At 44.3% G+C, this 23,538-nt stretch overlaps 1 protein-coding gene across 1 annotated transcript in view; it reads right to left on the reverse strand.

Annotated features, from left to right (window-relative positions):
• Positions 1–14,588: 14,588 nt before the first annotated feature.
• The window catches only part of DOK4 (docking protein 4), a 184,752-nt gene continuing 175,802 nt past the window's right edge, over positions 14,589–23,538 (reverse strand). The window contains exon 8 of the mRNA XM_078669221.1: positions 14,589–15,435. Within this exon, the coding sequence (XP_078525347.1) occupies positions 15,317–15,435 (119 nt within the window). The 3' untranslated portion in view covers positions 14,589–15,316. The remainder of the gene's footprint in view (positions 15,436–23,538) is intronic.

The raw sequence follows: 23,538 nt of genomic DNA on the forward strand, positions 1-23,538 counted from the left end.
GAAAGTGTTGCAAAAGAGCGTGTCCAGCAGGCAGGAGAAAACCATTAAACAAAATACTGCTTGGAGGCCGTAATTAAAGCCTATCGAGTAACCACACATGTAACAGGGGGTGTCTGCATTGGAGTTTACAAGATGAGAAAAGGCAGTACTATTCAGGGACTACTAAGCCTATTGACCAATGAAAAGCCACAGTTTACAAAGGACAGTGACAAGAGCCAATTAAAAAGATGGACGGAAAGTTGGCGGAGCTTCAAGTCCATACCTGAATACAGCATGTCTCAAAGAGACGGCACAATCTAAAAACTGACCCAGCAGACCAAAAAACACGGGCCACAAGACTTTACAGACCAGCCCATGAGGCACTGCCTGATTGCCCTATAGGCTATTCCGACCTTGCTTGGTACATTGATTTATAGGAAGTTTTGAAGAGACATCTGTGTATAATTCTGCCTCCTAGTGGTGGAGTCCAGAAACTTCTTCTGTTTCCCCAAAGGTTTTTCTTTTGGTTCTCAATCATAGGATTCGTTGTGCAGCTATGATATCAAGTGGAAGTCAACATTGTCCCAGTGCATAATCGCCGCCTTCTGATTATTTCTTTCCGCCATTGTGTTTGAGCTCCTTTACAAAAACCGTTGTGAGCTGAAAAAAGACATTGATGCTTGGGTGACGGAGACCTTAGTAGAATACAGACATCGAAGCAGAGGAGTTTGGTCACGAAAACTCGAGATGCTAGAATTCAGTGGCCACATCACATGGTTGCCTTGAACAGTGTCACATTGATATTGTAGAGAAAACACTAAAAACAGGTTTTTTTTGGTGGGACCTTAACAACGCGGTTCGGAGAATATATAGTATGAGACGGCTGTAAACCCTAGGTCTCTTCTTAATTTTGGATGGAAAACGCATCATTTAGATTTTGTTCACAGTGCCACCACAGGTTGGATCAAAATGACACACAAAGTGCGCTGATTAAGTCTACTCAAAGGCCACAAGCCTGCAGGGTGAGGAGCCTGTGGCGTTTTCCAATCAAAGACTCTAAAGAGGAAATAGAAACTACATTGGGCACACTACAGTACGGCACAATTTAAGGAATATTTTCTGTAGGATTTGTTTGTCAGAGAATGAGAACTCTGATGTAGTTGTGGAGATAGAAGAGGCCCAGGGGTAACATTTGGTGTCCAACTTAGAAGAATCTGTGCAGACAAACATAGAACACACTGAGTCAGAGCCTAAAAATACTATTAAGACACTGGAGTGCTGAAGTGCATGCCTACATGGGAAGCAACCTACACCATCTAGGATGTCAGGCTGGAAGGATGATGTTTTTGTTAATCTTATGTGGAAATGTTTCCAAGTTGTGTGTGATGACCACAGAAGTGCAGTGATCTTGTTATGGGGTACAGCACGTAGCAGTGTGGTGGATGATGAATTGTGAGAGCCAGACTTGCTGTTTTATGGTTTTCCATATGCTGGTAGCTTAGAACACCCCTGCAAGTGTTTTTTTATTTTGTTTGTAAACAGTAAAGGAGAAGCATTCAGAGGGTAGAAGCAGCAGGGGCGCCTCCTCCATAATGGCGTTGGAGCGTCACCCCACTGCTAGCAGATGATCAAAAAAACTATAATAACACATTGTTATTGTCGTTTTATTTATCTCTGTCTGAGCTGCATTCCGACAGGAGGGGCAGTCATGGCAGGGAGGAGTACTGTACACCTACAGACATGCATACTTATGTTCCCCAACCCAGCTGTGGAGAAACCCCACAAGCTACCAGGTACCATCTGAGCGGGAAACCACGCCGCTCAGACCAATCCAGATTCTGGTTGTGAGAAGTTGGCCTGGTATATGCTGCTCACTAGTTCTAGTGATCACCTTGTACCATGCCAAGCAACCCTTATGATGATTAGTTGTAAGTCAACCTTATAGACCAGCTATCCTAGTGGTAGCATGGGCAAAGCAGTCTTAGGCTAAACTCTGTAAAGGCATGTGAAGCAAGCTGTTTTACCATACACAATCCCCCTTGAATACCAAATGAAAGGACACCACACAGATATATATTGAAAATATATATATATATATATATATTTACTACAAATATCCCCTATACTCTTTATGAGCACAGAAGCAAATGCGTTAAAACAAAACACAGTTTAAATACACAAAAGTTGCACAATATGGATGAGCCCTAGGGGCCACCTAAACCATATACTAAAATAGTGGTATAAGAACCACCAATGGGAAAGGAAAGAGGCCTAGGGCCTGGGGAATCGCTCGAGCTGTTCGGGACTAACAGTGATGAAGTCGGGAAAGGCCCGCGGGACTCGGGTGCAGCGCTTAAAGCGCACGCATGCTCCAATGATAAGTCAATGGTGCGTCAAAGTTAGTGTTTAAGGAACCTTCTGATGGACCTAGGAGGACAAAACTTTAGACCTAGGCACTAGATGTGTATACCAGTGTGGGAACACCGGCGTTGCTGAGTTACCTCACCCACAGGAAGCGGGTGCACAGGTGCGAAGTAGTGTCGGGTTTCGTCACGCAGGTCGATGGTGCCTGGAGATGAAGATGCTGCAGGTGGGTCGTCGAGGAGAGTTCCGGTGGATCCAAGGGTGGATCTGAAAAGGTGAAGACCTGAAAGCAGAGGGGACAATGTTCAAAGTCACTAGCCAGTGACTACCGTGGAACCAGGATGGAACCAGGCGATGTCTGGTGCAAACAGGTGAAAAGGCGAAGATTGTCTCTGCAGCCACGTGGACACGAAGAGGTCAAGGACGTCCAGGCATTGGTCACGAGCTGTCCCACGAAGGCTCTAGCTGATGGCGGTGTCGGCTTCTTGATCGGAGCAAACAGGCCTTGGCTAATGCAAGCCACGCAGAAATCGATGCAAGCTTCTCACTCGGACCAGCAAGGTCAGAGCGGGTGCTCCTTTTCAGGGGAGCGAGGGCCAGTCTGGAGCAACCAGACGAGCGGTGTTGTTCGTAGTTTTCGTCGCCAAGATGGCCGCTAGCCACGTGGCAAGTGGCCGGGATGGCGCGTCGAGTGGCAAAGTGCAAAAGGGCCCCACGTAGATCGTGGAGATGCTGGGGGGCTGATCATCGGTGCAAATGCTGCTCGGTGGTGGGGCTTCTCAAACCCCAAAGCACAGCGTCGAGGGTGCCTCGGGTGCTGCGCAGTCAGCTTCTCGGGGGTCTTTCAAGGGGTCCGGTCCCACGTCTCTCGGTGCCTCCACGGGTCTCTTCTTTTCAGGGACTGTGGATCGGGCTCTGAGATGTCTGGGAGTCTGGGTCTTGTCAGGCTCTGGGCTCGGGCTCCGGGGGGAGGCGGCGGCAAAGCAGACGTCGAGTTGCTGGTTGGTGCCTGTATTCACAGGGTAGTCGCTCCTTGGCCACAAGGGAGATTCTCTTCAGTCTTCTGTGCAGCAGAATGTCGAAGTCCAGTTTTCTTCTTAGTTTCAAGTCGAGTTCAGGATGATCTCAAGTCTTAGGACACAGCTCCTACTCTTATTCCAATTCTAGGGGCCGGATTACCTGCTAGGTCCCTCCTCTGGGTGGGACCAGGAAGGGGGGTGGTTACACCCCTTTCCTTTGTCCAGCTTCGCGCCAAGACTGGGGCTGGAGAGCCCCAGCACCGGTTTGAACTGGCATATGCACAGGGACACCTTGTGTACCCCAGGCATGTCTGATTCTATTCAGCCCTGTCCTACCCAATACACAAAATCCTGTCTGGGGTGGTGCTAGCACCTCCCAAGGCAGGAAACCCTTTGTCCAAGCCTCCCTCGCTGGAAGGGCTCCCAGCAGCAGGAGGTCAGACTTGTGTCTGTGGTGGCAGCATCCATTTTGTGATGCTAAGGCTCACGTTTAACTTTAACCGAGGTTCAGGTTAGGCACATGTCGTGTCCTTCTAAAAGGGTGGAATGCTACCCCGTCGTAGGAACTGACGAGGGGGTAGTATTCCAATTCGTATGACACCTTACTCGACATGTTTTGATAAAGCCAAACCAAAGATAGCATTTAACCGCGAGGTTCATAATGCACTTAAGAGTATATGATATGGCAGTATCATGGAACACTTTAAAGGACTTGGTTCCGAAAGCTGCAGACAGGCTCAGCTCATGCCAGAGCACCATCTCACATATTTCCAAGCACTCTGCCTCCAGGATTGATGAGGCCTTCCATAGGAGTGGCTGATAGGAACATATGTGTCCATTTTAGGTTAGATATAGGCATACTATACCTAAGTAAGGGGTGGTTACACCGACTTACCCCAGCTGAGTGATCAGCCAGTTGTGTCAAATATGGAGGCCAGGCCAGGGGTGGCACAATACGTCCTGCAGCCCCTGGTAGGCCTTGGAAGTACCTATGCCCTGGGTACCTGGGGTACGCTGTTACAGGGGCCAATAAGGTGAACCAGTTCCAATTTCGTAATGCACCTAATGTGCATTGGCATTAATTTAGAGAGAGAACAGCAGGCTGTGGGTCTGATTAGCAGGCCCACAGCCACATTAAGTCCTAAACCAGTAAAGCAAAAATTTGGGGTGACCATAGGATAGCAGACCCTACTCTCCTACACTGGTCACATGCTATGAGAGCAGCATCTGGATTGGTTGGGGGTGCCTATGCCTCCAGGCCCATCAACTTCCGGAGGAGCAGGAGCAACGAGGCGGGCAGCAGTCGGAGCAAAGCGGAGCTGCAGGTAAGAGATTTGAATTTTTTTTTTAATCTCTCAAACTCTCATCTTTCCCTCCTCCCTTCTCCCCCCGCTGCCCTAGTGGTATGATTGGCGGCAGCTGCCACTGAGAAGCAGAGCTTCCCTCACCATCTTTCCCTCAGTGCCTCTATTAGGTTCTCCTAGGCTCTGGGTAGATCAAATTAACCTCTGCCCATCCGAGCATCCCTAAGGAGCACGCCTTCCTCTCATTCCGCCTACCTAAGGAAGTCAATACATCAAATTGTGGGCCAGATGGCTCCCTCCACTGCAGGGTTAAACGCCCTTTAGCCTGTATAAGTTAAAAAAAACAGATGGAAATTTGTTTGGGCCGGTCGGAGGTAAAGCCTTCCTATACAAGCCATGGGGGCGAATTCGATGTTCTGGTCCATTACATCCTTCAAGCTGCGGAAGACCTCTGTCCAATAGCCAGTTATTATCAGGCAGCCCCATACCATACGTAGCGTCCTGCTCCCTGCAGGCAAAATCTTGGCATTCGGATGAGGTCTGAGGGAAAAAGACAGTAAGCCTGATTGAGGTAAGGTATGGCAGCTGAAGTATAGAGTAATACATTAATTTAAATTGCGCATTGCAAGAAACTTTCTGTGCAGCCGCTAGAATTTTGGTGGAGTCCCCCTCAGAGATCAGTGAACCCTCTGGGACTTCATATTTGTCTCTCAGAAGTTTAGAAGGTCACTGCCCCCCCCCATCCCCCGAAATAGGTCACAGACTATCTTGCCTCCCATGGCTACCTATTCCTCTGGTCGCCTACCAAGCTTGTTCCGTGTTAAAGCAGTGGGACCGAAAGTGGGGTTGTGAGCAAATAGGGCGCAGAAGTGTGGGACTTCTGGAGTGCATGAATCCAGCAGGCTCAAATCACTCTCCGGTTGCTGTGGTTGCCATGGGCAATATGTTTGGGGTTCAGGAGCAGGGTCAGTAGTATGTCCAGTTGTGGACGGTCGAGTATGCCTCTGGCCCCCTCATCTGTTCTTTGGAGACAACGCAGGTTCCATTGCAGCTACGTTGCTATATAATGTTTCAAAGACTGGGCCCCAAGTATCCCATCTGACGTCAGTTTAATCAGAGCCACCCGTCACTATCCCCTGCCCCATTTCAAGTCCGCAAGAATGGATTCCAGCTCCTTGAATTTGCTTCTAGGAAGAAGCACCTGGAGGGTCTCTAAATAATGCAAAAGGCGCTGGAACGCCACCATTTTATCTATTACTATCTTACCGGCAACAGAGATCGGCAGTGTGTTGCAAAAACACACACAGGTTCTAAGGGCTCTGATGCCCGCTCCAATATCCCCCTCAGGAGGTCGAAGTGGTTTCTATAAACAGAAACCCCCAGATATTTCATCATGGTCAGTTCCCATTTCATGCCTTGGATATTTGGCATATCATTTGGTGGGACTCTAATAGGGAACAAATTGGTCTTGTTCCAGATTATGTGCAGTCCAAAGGTGGCTTCAAAATCACTAAGGAGACTTACTGCCTGTGCTGGTTCTTCCTTTCCATTCCTCAAAAACAGCAACATTTCATTGGCATGTAATGCAATATGATGTGGGACTCCTTAGGTGGAAATCCCTGCAAAATTATGTCCGAGTCCCGGCTTACTCTCTTGTGGTTCCACCACTATGGCGAATAATAATGGGGGTAATTGACATCTCTCCACGGTACCCCTTTTCACGGAATACTGAGTGGAGATCGTCCATCCTGATTTGACTCTGGCAGTGGGAGTAACACAGTAGTCATGTTCAGTCAAGGAGTCCCGGCCCCAACCCCATTCTTGTCATGCTTGCTTAGAGGCCGTCCCATTTGAGGCTATCATCAAAGGCCTTTTTAATGTCCATGAACAGGGTTTCTGCCTCTGCCTGGATGTCTGGTTCATTCAGTAGGATGGCCAGTAATCTTCGGTTGTTCAATGGCATATTTTGGCCTGGGATTAACATATTTTGGTCGGGGTGAACAAGGGGTTGCTTAAGAGGGAGGAGTTTCTTGGTCAGAATGCCATTAAGGATCTTATAATCCATGTTTAGCATCAACAGCGGTCTGTAGGCCATCCTGTCTGAGGTGGGTCTCCCGGGCTTAAGCAGGGGAATTATTAGTGCCCACCCATGGACCACGGGATATAGGGCAGGCAATTAGGGAGTAAGTATCTCTTAGTAAGTCACCTCTGCTGTAATCTCTTCCACTGATATTGCCGCTCCAGATTCCTCAGCATCCTCCGGTTCGAGAGAGTGATATGGTAGCCCTTCTAAAAACTGCTGAATGCTATCTTCCCCATTCTCGCTGTTACTGGAATAAAGGGATGTGTAATAATCTGTGAAGGCCTGGTTTATCTGATCCTGCTTGTAGAGTGTGGTGCCCTGAGGCGTCTAATTCTAGAATTTGTGAGCCTCTTTTGTTAGGGTTGGCTAACCATGCCAATAGGGTTCCGGCTTTATCCCGTTCGGAATGTGCTTGGATCGGTCAAATATTGTTGGAATTTTTCTCCTATGGGTTTGCAGAAAATGGGACCATGAAGGCCTTCTAGTTGGGAAAAGAGTGTGTGTTTTGTCCCAGGATAAGGTCAAAGGGAGTGGTTTCTGGTCAGAGATGGTTCTTTTGAGGTATTCTGTGTCAGATACAGAATCTAACATGTCTGATGAGCATTAAAAAAGTGTCATGGTGGACATAAAGATCCTGGAGGGTGGAAAAGTGTGAGTAGTCCCTTTTTGTGGCCTAAGCCCAGCTCCAAACATCCTGTGAGCCCCCAGTGTGCTTGCAGGAGGATATATTCTTCACTAGGTGATTTACAGGATGATCTCGTGGGTGGAGGGGGTGAGAGCGATTCTGGGTGGGGCCTCCGCACACAACTGAACTCCCCCTTACGAGGACCGCTGGGGACATGAATGGGGAAAATGTGTGAGAAAGAGTGCCATGGAAAGGTCCCTGGTCTGTGTTTGGGCATAAGCATTCAAGGTTGTAATATTTCTGGCTGCCAAACAGCCCCTAAAGATAGTATATCTCCCTTCTGTATCTTATCTTTTCTTGAAGAACCTGGAACCGTACTCCAGGTCGCACCCAAACCAGCATCTCCCTAGCAAAGGCAGCGTATTTTGTAAATGTAGCGTGGCCCCGCAATAGTTTGCACAGCGCTGCCCCCTCAATTTTATTTAAGTGAGTTTCCTGCAATAGAACACTATGTACCCCTCTCTGATTCAGATAGGCCTGGACTTCATATCTTTTAGCCATGTTATTAAGACCAAAGACATTCCAGGATTCTCTGCGAAGCGAGCCCTCAATTGCATATTACCGTGCCTCGCTCCTACTGGCGTAAGTCTGGATCTGTGGAGTTGGTGTACTGGGGCCAGGCAACTCTGCAAGTCTCTTTGTGGTATTTCCTATGCTATAATCTGCTTAGTTGATTACTACACTGGGTTGTCCAATCTGAGATATTGTGCATAGTTGTGGTCCTGAGCTGTCAAGGTTGGAGAGAGAGAGATGTGTTGGGATGGGCGTTTTTATTATCTCATATTTGAGTGTCATAGTGAGATGCAAAGAAGCGGTCAGAATGTATAAATATTTTGGTCCTGCAGTGGTGGCCTATATCAAAGTCCTCTGAATTGTCCAGCAATGTGCAGATGCAGCCAGCATGTCTCGCGGGTGGTGGGGAGGGTGCTGGGAAGGTGAGGGGGAGGCACATGGTTGCGCAATACAAAAAACTAAATGCACTTACCTCACCGCCGGGTACCTCATCCCTTTTCCTGCACTCCTCGGAATCGAAGAGTAGGAAGCCAAGAAGAACAGCCAGGCTCCCCATACCAATTACAATGCTGCAATGCAGTGTTGTTGTAGGTAAGCACCCAGGCTCCCCAGACCAATCACCACGCTGCAATGCAGCGTTGCAATTGGTTTTGAGCGTCCTGGTACAACGCTCAACCAGGGAATGGGGGCCTGGGCATGTTCTACATGCAGGCTGTAATGCAGCCTGGATGGAGAACGGGGAAAATGTGCATGTCAGGTTGGACAGCCTGAGAGGTCCGACCAAAGTCATTGCACCCTTAGGAGTGGGCAAACCTCCTCCTCTGCCCTGCTCAGAGAGCAGAGCAGCCCCGCCCACCTGCCCATACAGGAAACATAAAATAATAATAACTTAAAGTTATTATAAGTTTATATGTCCTTTAACTTGCACTGCTCAAAAGCAGTGAGGCGATGCTCCTCCGCCATAGCGGAGAAGCCACCACTGGCAGTGTGTGACAGTTCTGTTCAACTATCCCATGCCTGTTCCTTTGAGGGTGTTAGTTTTTTTTAGCTGTAAAGTGCTGGTGATGGACAACCTTAATAGCAGATATACTTTATGTGAATTTAAAACATATAAGTTACTATTTACTGCTGTCCCCTGCATATTATAATTTTAGTGTTATTGTGAGCCACAGCTGTTATGTTTGGAAGTACATACCTTTATAATGCTACGGGCAGCTGATAAATCCAGAAGCAACAAGTGGGTTAATCAGTTCTTGTCCACTATGAGTTTTAGATTAACTCATATGGATATGATGGCTAACTCTGTGTCCCTGCCTAGTCTGAACACAGACCATTAAGCCATAATGTTCTGTAAAGTTAGAGAGTTGAGTAAACACTACTGTCTCAAAACATTTTCGTTACAATGATCCATTTGATATGGCCTTGTAGTTTGCTGGCTCGATGGGCTGAGGTTTTCATTTTGAGGAGAGGTCTAATGTAGGATGTTTGCAGCTCAGGTGGGAATGAACCTGGTTCCAGGGGCTTGTTGAAAAGGCATTTGAGAAGACTTGCCTGCACAGGTTGAGCGAAGGATAGCTTTAAAGATTATTGGTGGTGCTAGGTCTGAAGGTGCTCCTGATGGTCTGGCTGAAAAGATAATATTGAATAAATCTTTTTATCACAGGGTGTTGAAAGTTTGAATTAATTGAGTTTTGTTGTCTCTATGGTGGTTAGGTCATATTTTGTTGTAATATTGTTTGTGCTCTCAGAAAGGTAATTTTCAATCGTTTTCATTTTTTAGATCACGACACTGAAGATTTTGTTATAAAAGTCTGGTGATTGTGGTGTTTGTTTCACACTCAAATTTGCGGAATTCTGTTAGAATTTAAGGAGTTCTCTAGAAGGGCATCTGCATCAGTTATGCATGTAAGTTAGTGGTGTCTTTTTGAGGTTCTAATGGGTCTTTGGTAGAGCGGTGTAGTGTGTTTTTGTCTGTGTCATCTCCTGGGGCCATATTAGGGAAAGTGCCCTGGGGGCACAACAGGCATGTGCGCCTGCTTTGCGTGCCCTCAGGACACAATGGTATTACAGAAAGGGCTGCAGGTGTTTGTGCAGCCCTTTCTGTAACACAGATAGCACTGGCACACATATAGCGCCAGCGCTATTACCAGAGAGTGACCAAATGAAGGAATCCCCTTTGCCTCTGCGCCCATGCCATATTATAGACACGGGTGCAGAGGCAAAGAAGCTGCCAGTGCGCTCCTTGATGGCAGCCCTCTGGGGGGTGGGGGAGGGGGGAGTAGGTTAGACAGACCTCCCCAGACAGGTGCAGTCCTTTACTGCACCTGCCTGCAAGGGGATATTTCTCCCCTCTTAAAAAGTGCAGGCAGGTTGCTGCCAGCACAGTGTAACACGGAGTGGCTGCTTCAAAGCTGCACCCTTTTTTCACTTGAATGCGCTACCCCCAGAGCACCACGACTTCGCAACTGCCCTTGGAGCAGTGCATTCAATGTAATAGGATGTACTTTTCCTGTTTGCGCCTGGCGCACCTAATTTTAGGTGCGCCGTGGAGCAAACAGGAAAAGTGCGCCCTAAGTGTAATAGGGCCCATGATTTTTTCCTTGGAATTTTCATGCTTGTAATGTTGACATTAATCAATGTGATGTGCTTTTTGAGGTCAACCCTGGATGTGGTTTTTCTTGGTATCTGTTTGTCCCGTGCAGTGGAGATACAGTTGTAGAAGTTGTGTATGTCTTTTCAGCCACATGTTTTTAGGGCTCGCCTATGCAGCGCGCAACCGCTGCTTTGGAGTGAACTTTTTTGAATCACCCTGTACTTTTTTGGAAACCTGCGCATGTACTGCACTGTTTCCAAAGAGCCATTCATGCATGTCCACCGTTTACCTTGCGGGAGCGAGCAGCGGGGCCATCTATTTGCAATTAAGATTAATTTAAAGGTTTAGACAAAGTTCATGGGTGCCTAATTTGCAGTGCTATTCTCTTGGCACTTTAGATTGGCATGAGGTAAACTACTTTAATTCATCACCATAATCAGTTCCAAAGCATACGTGCCTAGACGTGAGTCAATTCACAATAAGAGCTGCATAAAACATGTTTTGTTCATTGTGATATGTTGGTTTTTATTTTCATTATTTATTGTATGTCTGTCTGCATACCCTAGTGGAAAATTGATCTCGGTGGTAGCAGAGGAAGAGCTATGTAGGAAAAATAAATGCTGTTTACTGGCTAAACAGTTTCAGAATCAAATGACCTTGCCATTTGGAAAAAGTGCGCTTTTCTATGACGTGTGAAGTTATCTGCGTACAAAACAATCTGTTTAGGCAAAGCATCTTGGTTAAGTAACATTTTCGTTTCTATGCGGCCCAACTTTTGGGGCATACCATCCTTGTTCTGGAAAACTTGAATAAAGAAATCAGAAACGTTGTCAGAAATATCTGGAATGCAGTTCTTCACCCATGTTTCATGGCAGGTATTTTATGTACGTCGTCTTAATCCCCATGCACACGTATTGCACACTGATCTATCAGCGGTTTCTTTATATGATTTGTGAAAACTAAAAAGGAAAACTGCTGCTAGTATTAGAACTTGACTCTGTCACATACTATAACAGCCAGTTTCTGTCAATAAAACTTTATATATGGGATAAAATAAGCCCTACTGTACATTATAAGAATATTGCAAGTCCCTGAGGAGTACTGTGACCACAAAGAGAAATGAAGCAGAAAGTGGAGCTCCTTTCTAAGGCCATGGAACTCTGTAGTGATTTGCAATATCCTTTGACCGTAAGGAAGTGGGTATTTTATTTGTTATAATATATGGTCACACCATCGCCCTTCCCACAAGCCACTTACATTTCTGGTGGCTTGCTCTTTCATGTGAAAAAGATGCCATGGCTGCAGACATGAAGAATAAGAGAGAAATCTGTAGTGTGAAATTAAACACATCAAAAAGCAGTTGTAATTTGCTGCACAAAGATCCTCGGATCAGTTTAATATAAGTCAGAGTAAACAATGCTGTAGCTCAAGATGTGTAGAAACATGCATAGAGATTCTTTCTTTCCTGTAATGGCCTATCGCGTGGAAAAATAAACATATTGCCATAAATAATTCCTTCCTGCTGATCGCTATTCCTTTGGGAAAATGGATCTGAAAATCAAAGTTCTCATTTGGGTTGTCTTTAAGTATGCTCTGTGGTCTGTCTTTCATCTTGACTGATGGTTCTTACAGGACGGATTACATCACAACTCAACTGTAACAACTTATTGCAGTTAAGCAGCAATGTCATTTAATTATTATTATTAGGTGACGAACAACGTTACAACTCAACTGTAATAATGAAATTGGAGATAGGATTTTATATAGGGATTGTAGGGTCCCATGAATTATACTTCCCTGTTATATTTCCTGAAATATGGCCATTCTGTCACACTTTTAATGTCATTGTAGGCACAGTGTGCAGATGGATATTTCAGGTGGTGACTTTTGTTTGAATATTGGTGTATTTGGTTTGAGCACAAGCGCTTTCTGTTGACTGGTTGGCTCACATGCCAATAGCTTTGGGCTTATATGATTGACCAAAGAAACATGGTGTGTGCTGCTGCCAGTTTTAGCATACCCCACACACTTTGCCAAATTGGTCCACCTATTTTACCTACAGCGCTTTATTCCGGAAAGGTGGGGAATGTATCGAGAGGCTATGTTGAGGAGGCACCATGCCTGAGATGGATGGTTAGGTCACTCCATGGTATGTTAAAAGAAGACCTGTTTGTACGTACCTTGCCAGCTCTTTTGATTTCAGATTCGCCATTGGTGTAGCCATAGGTAAACTTGGCGACATCACTGGTGTCCCTTGGTTGCCAATGGTTAACCACCACAGACACGTAAGCACCGAAAGATCAGATGCTAAGAGCATTGAAGTCCTTGATAGATAGAGCAAACTTTGGCAATTTGCCAGAGGGGATGTAGAAGACGAGCCCCCTAAAATTGTACCCCATCACAGCATGACGACTAGGAGACTATCAGAGTTGCGGTGTGTCTTGAAGGAGAAGCATGGCACTTTTAACACTATGTTGCACTTTTTTTTGAATGAATTTGATCCACATTTTATCAGGATCAGAGAAGCCCGTAGAGGGGGCGGGGGGAAGTCAGTAGAAACTGCAGCTACAGGCCAGGTAACAGCAACTGTTCTTTTATAATAGGCATCATATTTAATCTGGCAACACTAGTGATAGCACAATATGTATGGCTTCAAAGTTGAATAAAATAAAAACAAACTACTGCTTTCCTTACCAGGGTGGGTGCTTGTAAGCTTTGTGTCACTGCACACTTAGTAATGTAGTGTAAGCCAATGTCAATGCTTCATCAATGATATGCACATGTACGGCCCGCAGCATCAATCTTTCAGCAACAGTTGATGCAAAAGAAATTTACCCACACGGCCCCAGCAACAGTTATAGTAGCATTGAACTATGGTGCATTTTTTTGTTAAACACTGCTGTCTTTACATGCAGATATTCTCTAGGTTGATAGTTTGGGCAAGATTACAAGTAAGGCGATAATTATAGGATCCAATAACAAGCATTTGCAATGCAGTAGGTATCGCATTTACCAGAGTTTGAGCTATTGGCATTGTAAATGGCAATGCTTTTTATTTATGTGTTGTTTTTAATACCGATAAATGAAAGGCATTGTAATTTAAATGCCAATAGCTTAAACTCACACAAATGCAAGACCTATTGCATTGCAAATACGTTCAGCGGCCATGCTATAAAAATGAGAAAAAACTTTAGGAGTGAGCGTGCTCTGCCTGCAACAGCAAGCAGGACAAAGTTATATGAGAAAATAGTGCTCGGAGGCTGTAATTAAAGCTTATCGAGTAACAACACACGTAACGGGGTGTCGCCATGGGAGGTTACAAAATTAGACAAGGCGGTACCATGGAGGGGCTATTAAGCCTATTGACCAATGAACAGCCACAGTTTACAGTAGGCAATGACACAAGCCAATGAAAAATCTGGGTGCTGAGTGGGCGGAGCTTCAAGTCTCTACCTGAATACAGCATGCCTCGTACAGCAGTGCATGGGCTGCCCAGGCTCAGCCTAAAAATGAGACACAGAGGTGTTCTGAATGAATCGAATGCACTAATTATCTTATAGTCTGAATTTTGGAGAATAACGTGGATTATGGTGCCACGCATGGCAATATTTTTTAATCCTTAGGCAGTGCCATGAGCTGTGACAAAGGTAGTATAATAAAATAACATCTAGGACCACTTATATGCCCACTCAAGACCCCCATATTTACCATATGCTTATTTAGCAGGCCATTAATAATATATTACTGTTTTTCTTGGTTTCTGAGCTGACAGAAGGCTAAGCCTAAGAAGCATCTTTTCAGTCATTTCAGAAAATGCCCATGCCCAGCATTACACCAACTACGCAAAAGGGTTTAGATGCCAGGATTTCACCTTAAAAACATGTAGCCTCCAACCGCTGCATGTTGGACTAGACCAACAGGCCGTTATGTTTTTGACTAGAGCCCTTTGACACTAGCACAAAAGTAGGCAGCGGTAAGTCCTGCATATTGGGTTATACTTTCAAGAAGGCCCCTTCATGATTTCCATATAGAATAAACCACCAAGACAAACAGGAGAAAGGAATTCAACACAGCTTCCTGTACATATTTCACTCTCAGCTGTTTTTGTCTTCCTTTTATTTATTAAGTGCAAAATGAGGCCTTAACAAGAACTCCAGTTCCTCATGCCTCTGGCTTTTTTGTATTTAAATAATTGAGCTCCTCTTTTTAGGGAGAGCTTTATAAAGTGACCAGCATACCAAAGGCTGGCAAAGTCAAGTCTTAACCACCCCGCGGCTTGTATCGGAGATGCACTCCCATGCCAAAACAAGATTCCATATGAAATTGTTCAGACCCACTGGAAAGTAGGAAATGTCTGTGCTGGACCCTGGAGGGCAAGCCTTGTATCTCCTGCTTTGCAACTCTGTGCATATCCATCAACCATCCCTTGGAGAGAAAGCAGTTCAGTTCAGTGCAGTGGGCGCTGGGCTGCAAGGCTATGTGCATGTAGCTGAAGACTAGAGGCAAGGTGTTTATTCTGAACCGCAGCCCAAATTCATCTCTCGTCGCATTGAGGTGAGGTGCTCTTATGTCCTTGAAGCAGTCCTGTGAGAACCTTCCAGAGTCGCGCCACTGCAGGGAACAAATGTATCGCTCTCCCTCACTCCCCTCCTTCGGTCCCTGAGCCTCCTGGGAATGTATTGTGATCCGGAGCAGCAGCTGATGGCATTGACTCCATGGAAAGCGAGGTGCCTCGCGTGCTACATCATGGCTACCCAGCCAGCTTAGATGGACTGGTCACTGCGTGGAGGGCTTGAAGTCCTTCCTTTCACTCTTGGAAGACTTTGGCCTCTCCAGGGACAGTTTGGTGAGGAGGTCAGACTCGGAACAGGCCTGGGCACCTAGGAAGACCTCGGCTGTGCAAAAACAAAAACACAATAACATTTACTTCACTGTAGAACTTATCCAAGTACCACATATCATTAGCATTCCTTAGAACTAACACAATCTCCTACGTACAATATCTTAAACTAGAAAGGTAATTTAGCTGTGTACACAATATTATACTCTGACAAATTCAATATTAGTTGAAAGAGGAAAAGTTACTTGTAATCCTAGTTCTCCAACAAAAGTTCCATCCTTAAATTCATAAACATTTCAATATCTCCACAGTAGTGTCGAATCCTGAAATACGTTTTAATATGAGATGTAGTTTTTTACCCCAGAATCACTTTCTTATGCCTATCAGAGGTGGTCTTCTTAGTCCATACAGGTAAAGCCAATTTTGAAATAGGTTTTTTTATTAACTGTACAATTAATTAAAATCTTTACAGTAAAAAGAGAAAGTACAGAACAGTAATTCTAAAAAAAAACCGTATTTGCTTGTTTAAAACAAGGTGTACGCCTGTGCTAATTAAAAAAAAATGGTATATAAAAAAAACAGAATGAGAAAGAAGGATACAGCTCCCACAGTCTTAGTCCCATTGATTGGCCTTTCCCAGCCATTATATGCGTTGGGACAAGTCCTTACTGTCTTCCATATGGGGGCGTGCAAGTGGCACTGTCGATGAAGCTACGTGACAAGTGTACTTCAACTCTGATCATTTGCTTTTGAGGTGAGCCTCCTGAGTGATGGAATACTCTCATTATGGGTTTTTAGTGCTAAACTAATTTGGTGAACGAATTTCGCTGATCTCGCTAGGAACATAGTGTTGGTGGTTGACAAACACAGGGCTGATGCTTCCGAGCATGTTGTTAAGCTCCGATTGAGGCAGATCGGGCGCAGCAGTGAAATAGAACCATCTATCAAGGCCCGTAATTCTTCCTATACAATAATAGAAAAGGATAAAAAAAAGAAATGGCAGTTCCAATGTGATGTGAGGTTTTGGGTGAATAAGTGGGAGTGGCGATTTTAGCATCTTTAGCTTTAACAAGTTAGCCTTTGCTTAATGGCTCGCTTGTTGTTTCAGTGACATATTTGTATCAGCCAGAATGACCGGATTTCAGACTATTTCAGTTGGCCTAGGGTAGGATGAGGACGAAGAAAGTGGTAGGTTCTCATACCAGAAGGAATTTGGTCTTGTCAAAATTCAACTTCATGTAGTTGGCCGACTTCCACCAGCAAGTGATTAAGTGGGAATTTGTAAAGGTGATTATGCCATCAGCCAAGCCACAGGGTAAGTTTGATAGTTGTACAATCAGTTGTTCATTGTCGCCATACATATAGAAAGCGCTTCCCATGCCAGGCAGAAGATTTGCCTGTGGAAGCGAGTAGATGCTAAACTGTAAGCGCAATAATATTGATCTTTGAGGCACCCCACAACTGAGAGATTTCTGCTTTGATCTGCGCGGTCTAATAGAAAAGACGTGAGCCAGTAGCGTTCAGCGACTGATATCCAGATATTAACCAGCCTAGACACCAGGATGCCCTGGTCAAAGGTGTTGAAGGCTGCAGATAAATTGAGTAATATCGAAGCCCCTGCTGCACCTCTATCTGCCATTGGGTTCAAATCATCTGTATTGAAGACTAACACAAGTTCTATACTTCTAACTTGGTGAAAATCAGCATGCAGAGAACCTAAAATGTTATTTGATTCCACAAATTCAGATAATAGTGGGGAAAAATCTCGCAATTTTCTTGGCAAGGAAAGGAATTTGGGAAGTAGTTCAATAGTTGCCAAGTGTCTCGATATTCAAAGTGGATTGTATAAGCAACAGTTTAAATACAGCATGTTTCCAGGTAGCATGTACTAGCCCTGATTACAGTATTAAAAATATGAATAAACCTATTTGATTAGGATAACATGAAGTGCTTCATCCAAGTTGTTAAGGCGATTTCATTTGAGGAGCCAGTAGCCTGCTAGTAGATCCTGCTACATAAATCGACCAAAATCTTGCCAAGGAAATTACGTTTGTCTCTTTTTCCAGGCTATGAGTAATAAAGATAGGTTCTGGTAACGGCTCCTTCTTAATTTCTGCTCTAATTTTCTGGATTTTATTCTTAAAGAATCGGGCAAGATCATCACAAAATTCAGCCGATGGCTTTAAGGAATACAGGCCAATAGTAGGTACTTGCATTTTCTTTAGCACCCTAAAAAGCTTTGTTGAAAAATTAGGGGCCTCTAACAGTCACTCCGAATAATATAAGGACTTTGCCTCTCTTATTCTAACTTGATAAGTTTTATTAAAGTGGGCATTTTAGGTTTGAGATCGGAGTCACAGTTTCTGCTCCATTTCCACTCAAGCTGTCTTGCTAGTAGCTTAAGCTCACATAATTAGTGAGCATACTAAGACAGAGGAATAGCAGAATTTACAACTCGGGTCACGGGTCTATACCCCGCATGCCTTTACCCTGCAGGCATTTCTTCTCTGTGACCTTTACAATACGTTGTAATATCATGCAGGGCTTTACAACACATTTACAATGCATGCTTTTATCTTGCAACGCTTTAAAGTTTGATATTCTTCCATAAATATATATCAAGACAATACCCTGTCAGAAGATATATAACATTTGTTTTCGGTAGTGACTCCCAAACCATACCCTTTTTTTCCTTTATAAACCACTAACCTCCCTTAGGTTTACCTTCCCTAAAAGCCTAAAACAGCTTACTTTATTTTACCTCAATCCATCCCTGAACCCTAATAAAAACACCTTACCTCTACCTCCCTGAACCCTACAAATCCCTACCCCCGTTACCTTGCTCTGAATCCCAAAACAAATTGCCTCATTTTACCTCTACCACTACCTGCCCCTGAACCCTAACAAACTCTTTTTCCCTAAACCATATTTATTTATTTATTGAGTTCTATATAGCGCTGGCTAGACCCGAAGGTATCAGAGTGCTTTACATGAGGTACCATAAAGTTACAAAATTATATAACTAACCTTCCTATACCTCTACCCGCCCCTGAACCGTAAAAAACCCTTACGTCTACCCACTCCTGAAGCCTAAAAAGCCTTATCGCTACCTTCCCCTGAACCCTAAAAAATCCCTTACCTTCCTTTACGTCTACTCATCTCTGTACCTTAAAAATCCCTTACCGACCCTTAACCTGAAACCTTACCTTCCTCTACCCTCCATTACCCATCCCTTAACCCCTAAATTCCCTTTCTGGAAGGACACAATATTTATATTATTTAAAAAAAAAATACCTGCATGTTAAAGTACCACTAATTAAAGTACTAAAAAGGTACCTGCATGGTACTTACCTGCACGGTAACGTCATGCATTGTACAGATGGCATACCCTAATGACATTTAGATTTTGCTGTTTGATATTTACAGAGAATATTTTCTTTTAAAATTCTAACCAGCAATTAATGTAAGTGAAGTGCTATTTCATGTGGCTGCTAATTTTTTATGATAATCGACAAAGACGTTAATTTGGGTGCCATAGATTTGCTTTTGTCCTGGAGTACACCGAGCAGATTTATGTGTACTTCTTATTTCCTTGACATGATTCTGTTTGACATGTTTAGATAATTGAACATAAAATTGTGAAGTGATCGCTTCGACCTAAATGTAGGTAATATACTATTTCAATTAAGTTGATTGATGTAGAACTTGCATCCAGCAGTTGTTCAGCTTTATCTGCTGGTTGGCTGTTATTCAAAAAATGTAATTAAAAATGTGTAACATAGACTTTAATTTATGGGTTGGATCTAAAAAAATAACCTTTTTCTTGATAACATACTATGTCCAATGTCTCCTATCAAAGTTTTAAATGCCATTTCGGGAGTAATAAGAGGGCGATAGATTAATATGAATGAGAACAATTCATTATTTGACTTTGTAGAGAAAGTTAGCCTGTCTCATCCTCCTTGTTTGATTGTATTTTCGATTCATTTAAATCTATTTGGGAAAAATTTAGCTGTAACAGCATTCTGAAATTCTTTTAACCACAGCTCCGTAAAGAAACTTAAGTCAAGCCCTTGTTGTACAAATAAGTTGCATATTTGATGTCCATGGGCTGATGCCAATCTGGCATTCAGAAGTATGGCCTTCAATCTGATACCTCTGCCAGTTTTAACCTTTAGACCTCCTTTCTATATTAACAAACGAGCATTACTCCGAGTCAACGAGTGAGAACTTTCAGTTTTATTAGGTTTCCCATTGTCTGCACATCCAAGGCACCTGTATGCTAAGCTAGGTATATTAACTGTCTAGCTAAGCAGGTTAAATGTGATCTTTAGCCGGGAAAGCTGCGGGGCCTAACGGCCTGCCAGTGGAACTCTGTAAGGGCACGGGGAACGTAGTGGCACTACACATGCCGAACATGTTCTGAGAGGCGAGAAAAATGGGTCACTTGCCGGAAGACCAACGAATAGCCACCATAGTAGTGGTCCCTAAAGTGAGTAAATCCCCTAAAGAGTGCAGTCCCTATCATCCTATCTCCTTGTTAAATATAGAGGCCAAAGTCTTAGCTAAAGTTCTGGCAAATCTGCTTCGAGGAGTTGTCAGTACACCGGACCAGTCAGGATTTATGCCCCATAGGAGTACTCTACTGAATCTGCAGCGCCTCTATGGGGTAATGCACTTGACCAAGTCTAGGGGGGGAAGAAGAATCAGCACTGTTATTGTTGGACGTACGCATGGCGTTTAAGATTATTGAATGGCAGTACTTATTTGCTGTAGTGGATAGGCTTGGATTTGCCCCACTATATAAGGCCTGGGTTAGGTTACCCTATACGAACCCTTTGGCCAGAGTGCAAGTTAACAGCTTGGTCTCTCGTCCCTTTGCCCTGCACAAGGGAACGAGCCAGGGGTGTCCACTATCTCCTATGCTGTTCACGCTGACTTTGGAGCCCATAGTTGTCTGGGTTGGAAGAGATCAATTAGTGACCGGTATAGCGGGTGAAAGCAATTGGGAGGAACGCATATCTTTATACGTGGAGATGTCTTGCTATATGCCACTAGGAAGCACTTCACAATAAACAGGCTGCTGCAGATATTCAAACTGTTTGGCAGCTATTCATACCAAATAAATTTAGATAAATCCCTCCTTTTCAGTCTTACTGGTGAGGCCCTACCCCTACCGACTCGAGAGATCCAGCTCCAAAATAGAGATACGTTTAGATACTTAGGTATCGCTATTACACAAACAGAGTCAGAATTCCTAGAGGATAACTTGATTCCTCAGCTGGTATGCTTGAAAAGAGATGTGATGCACGGGAGGAGCCTGCCAAATTCCTAGATGGGGAGAGTGGTGCTCTTCAAAATGATGATGCTACCGCGCATGCTATATGTCCTACAGAATACCCCCTAGAGAACACCAGACAGGTTTTTCAGGGAAGTGGATAGTGAACTGTAGAAGCTCCTGTGGGCAGGGGGGGGATTCAAGAATAGTGCTAAACAAACTCCAGAGAAGTGTCTATGAAGGCAGTCTGGCACTACCGGACATTAAAAAGTATTATTGGGCCTCTCAGTTGGTAGTGATCAACGAATGGGTGTTAGAAGATAGAGATGAGCCAGCATACAGGGTAGACCACCTAGTGATGGGACAGAGGGGTTATCCTGTAGCACTATACCGGAAAGGCTAAGCAGATGCCCCCACACACCCAAGCAGTGGTGAGAGCATGGCGAGGAGCTACTAAATTCCTTGGGTGGGAGAATAGATTAACAGAGCGGACCCCACTGTGGGATAGCGACATGCTACAGGAGGTAGGGAACCTGAAGGGGTTTGGCAAGTGATGATTACTGGACATAGACTACTTGGGGGATGTATGGAGAGGATTGGCAATAATTGAACTTGAAGACCTACAGAAGGCATATCAGCTGGCTGAGTCAGAATGCTACTGATATATGCAACTAGGCTACACATATCCGTAAAGGGGAACAGTTGCAGGAATAGACCCCCTTAGAAGATAGACTATTAATGGACCCAATGTGCAACAAGGTCACGTTCCTAATATATAGGAAAATAATAAACAATTCACCTGACCTGTTGAGTGCACTGCTGGAGGCTTGGGAGGCAGATCGTGGACTGTTCAAGGACAATGAGTGGACAGAAGTGATATAAAGCCCAAGAGAGGTTGCCGACTGAGGCTAGATTTCGATTGGTACAACTCTCTATCCTCCATGGGTCTTACTCCTCCAGGGTGAATATGCACAAGTTGGGACATAGTCCTTCAGACCAACGCACCAGGGGTTGCAAGGAAGTACGTACCTTCTTCCATATCATTTGGGGATGCCCTAACATACAGAAATAGTGGGAGAGGGTGACACAGACCATGTCTGAGGTGATAGGACAGGCAATACCAATGGAAGCTAGGTGGCATATACTATGTGTGACAGGTGAAGATACATGGCAGAAATACCAGAGGTTGGGGCTAATGGTGGCAGCCATGGTAGCTAAGAGAAATATTGCCAGGGCCTGGGGTGGCAAACCTCCCTCTGAGCGTAGGGCAATGGAAATCTGACTTGGATTGGTGCTGTGCCGCGGAAAGAGTGGTCTATGAGATCAGAGGTTTCGCTCGGAAATGGGGAAAGGTATGGGGTTGCTGGGTTGAGTATAGGGGAATTTGAAATTCTAGGGATCGGGGAAAGGGTGGGAGGGAACAGGTAGAGCTCTCTCAGGTGAAACGATGGCACTATCTGGAAATTGACTGTCAACCTGTGCAATCCCCTTGTCAGATGTTGATTCAGTTAATTGTAAGCGTTGAGTTGCAAAATACTGTGCTTATTATAATGAAGCCTGTTAATGTGATACTATATTCTGCAACTAAAGAATGTTTAATAAAAAGATTTCCCAAAACAAATGTGATCTATAAACTGTAGGTTTATGAGCAGATTTATAAATGGCATTGAAAACTTTGATAGGCGCTTTAAAAATAAAATCTGTGGTAAAACAGACAGCATTTCTGGTCACTTCTCTGGCATGGATGGGTGTAGAACGGCTTGCCTGTGGCGCAACCGTGCAGCAGACCGTCTTTTATCTTGACTGTTATCCAACCAAATTTGTGACTAGACTACAGCCACGCCCTTGTGTGTTTTCCCCCATACAGTATGGCCATCGTTACCATGCTAATGCTAAATTTTATGGGAGGCATAGGGAGCTGAAACTAGAGAAGACTGTGTGAAGTAAATGTCGCAGGAGTAGTGTCTAACAATGAGGAGGTACTAAATAAAGTGATGATTTGGTTCAGCTTTTAAAAATGAAAATCAGGTGACAGAAGTTCCCAATATTAAGTATTGCTTTATCAAATGCAATTAAAAAGATCTATGAATCAATTTTAATATAGCAGCAAAGAATTCTCTCATTAGATAGGAAACAATCTGGGTCAGTAAAAGCAAACCTCCAGCACAATCATACTAAATACAGCTCCACCTCAAAATATGCACCTACACTTTTTAATCTCCACGGCAACCAGTGTTCCTAGTATATTCAATACAGCTCTTCTCGGCTAACAGTGCAACTCACCATTCAATACAGTATCTCTGCAATCTGTGCACCTATACTCTTCAATGCACCTGTTAGAAAAGGGGTCTCTAGTTGGCAGAGGTTTGCATCCTGTCCTAGTAGGGACCACCACTCTAGTCAGGGTAAGTCAGACATACACACACCGTAACTTAACCTTTGCTCACCCTCTGGTAACTTAACACAGAGCAGTCAGGCGTGACTTAAGAGGCAATGTGTAAAGTAGTTGTGCAACACTTAAATTACAGTAACTCAGTGAAAACACCACAGAAAGACTCCACACAGGTTTAGACAAAGACTATTTGTCTGAGAAAAACAAGACCAAAATGACAAAAATTAAATAAATGGAAGTTGAGATATGAATTTTTAAAGATTTAATCTGAAAACAATGTTTAGAAGGGACTAGCGATCAAAAGGTTACTTGAGGTTGCGAGGGACCAGTGCAAAGTCAAAGTTCAGGCTGACCGCGATCAACTGAAGGCCGGCTACAGGACCCAGACAGGTCTGCTGAAGAAATACCTTGGATGGAGCAGTGTCGATGTCGAAAATTCGAGTCAAGGGGGCACCGCTTTCTCGATCGGAGGATGGAGGGGAGCGTCA

The sequence above is a fragment of the Lissotriton helveticus genome, chromosome 12 (assembly GCF_964261635.1).
Source record: "Lissotriton helveticus chromosome 12, aLisHel1.1, whole genome shotgun sequence".
NCBI classification, from domain to species: Eukaryota; Metazoa; Chordata; class Amphibia; order Caudata; family Salamandridae; genus Lissotriton; species Lissotriton helveticus.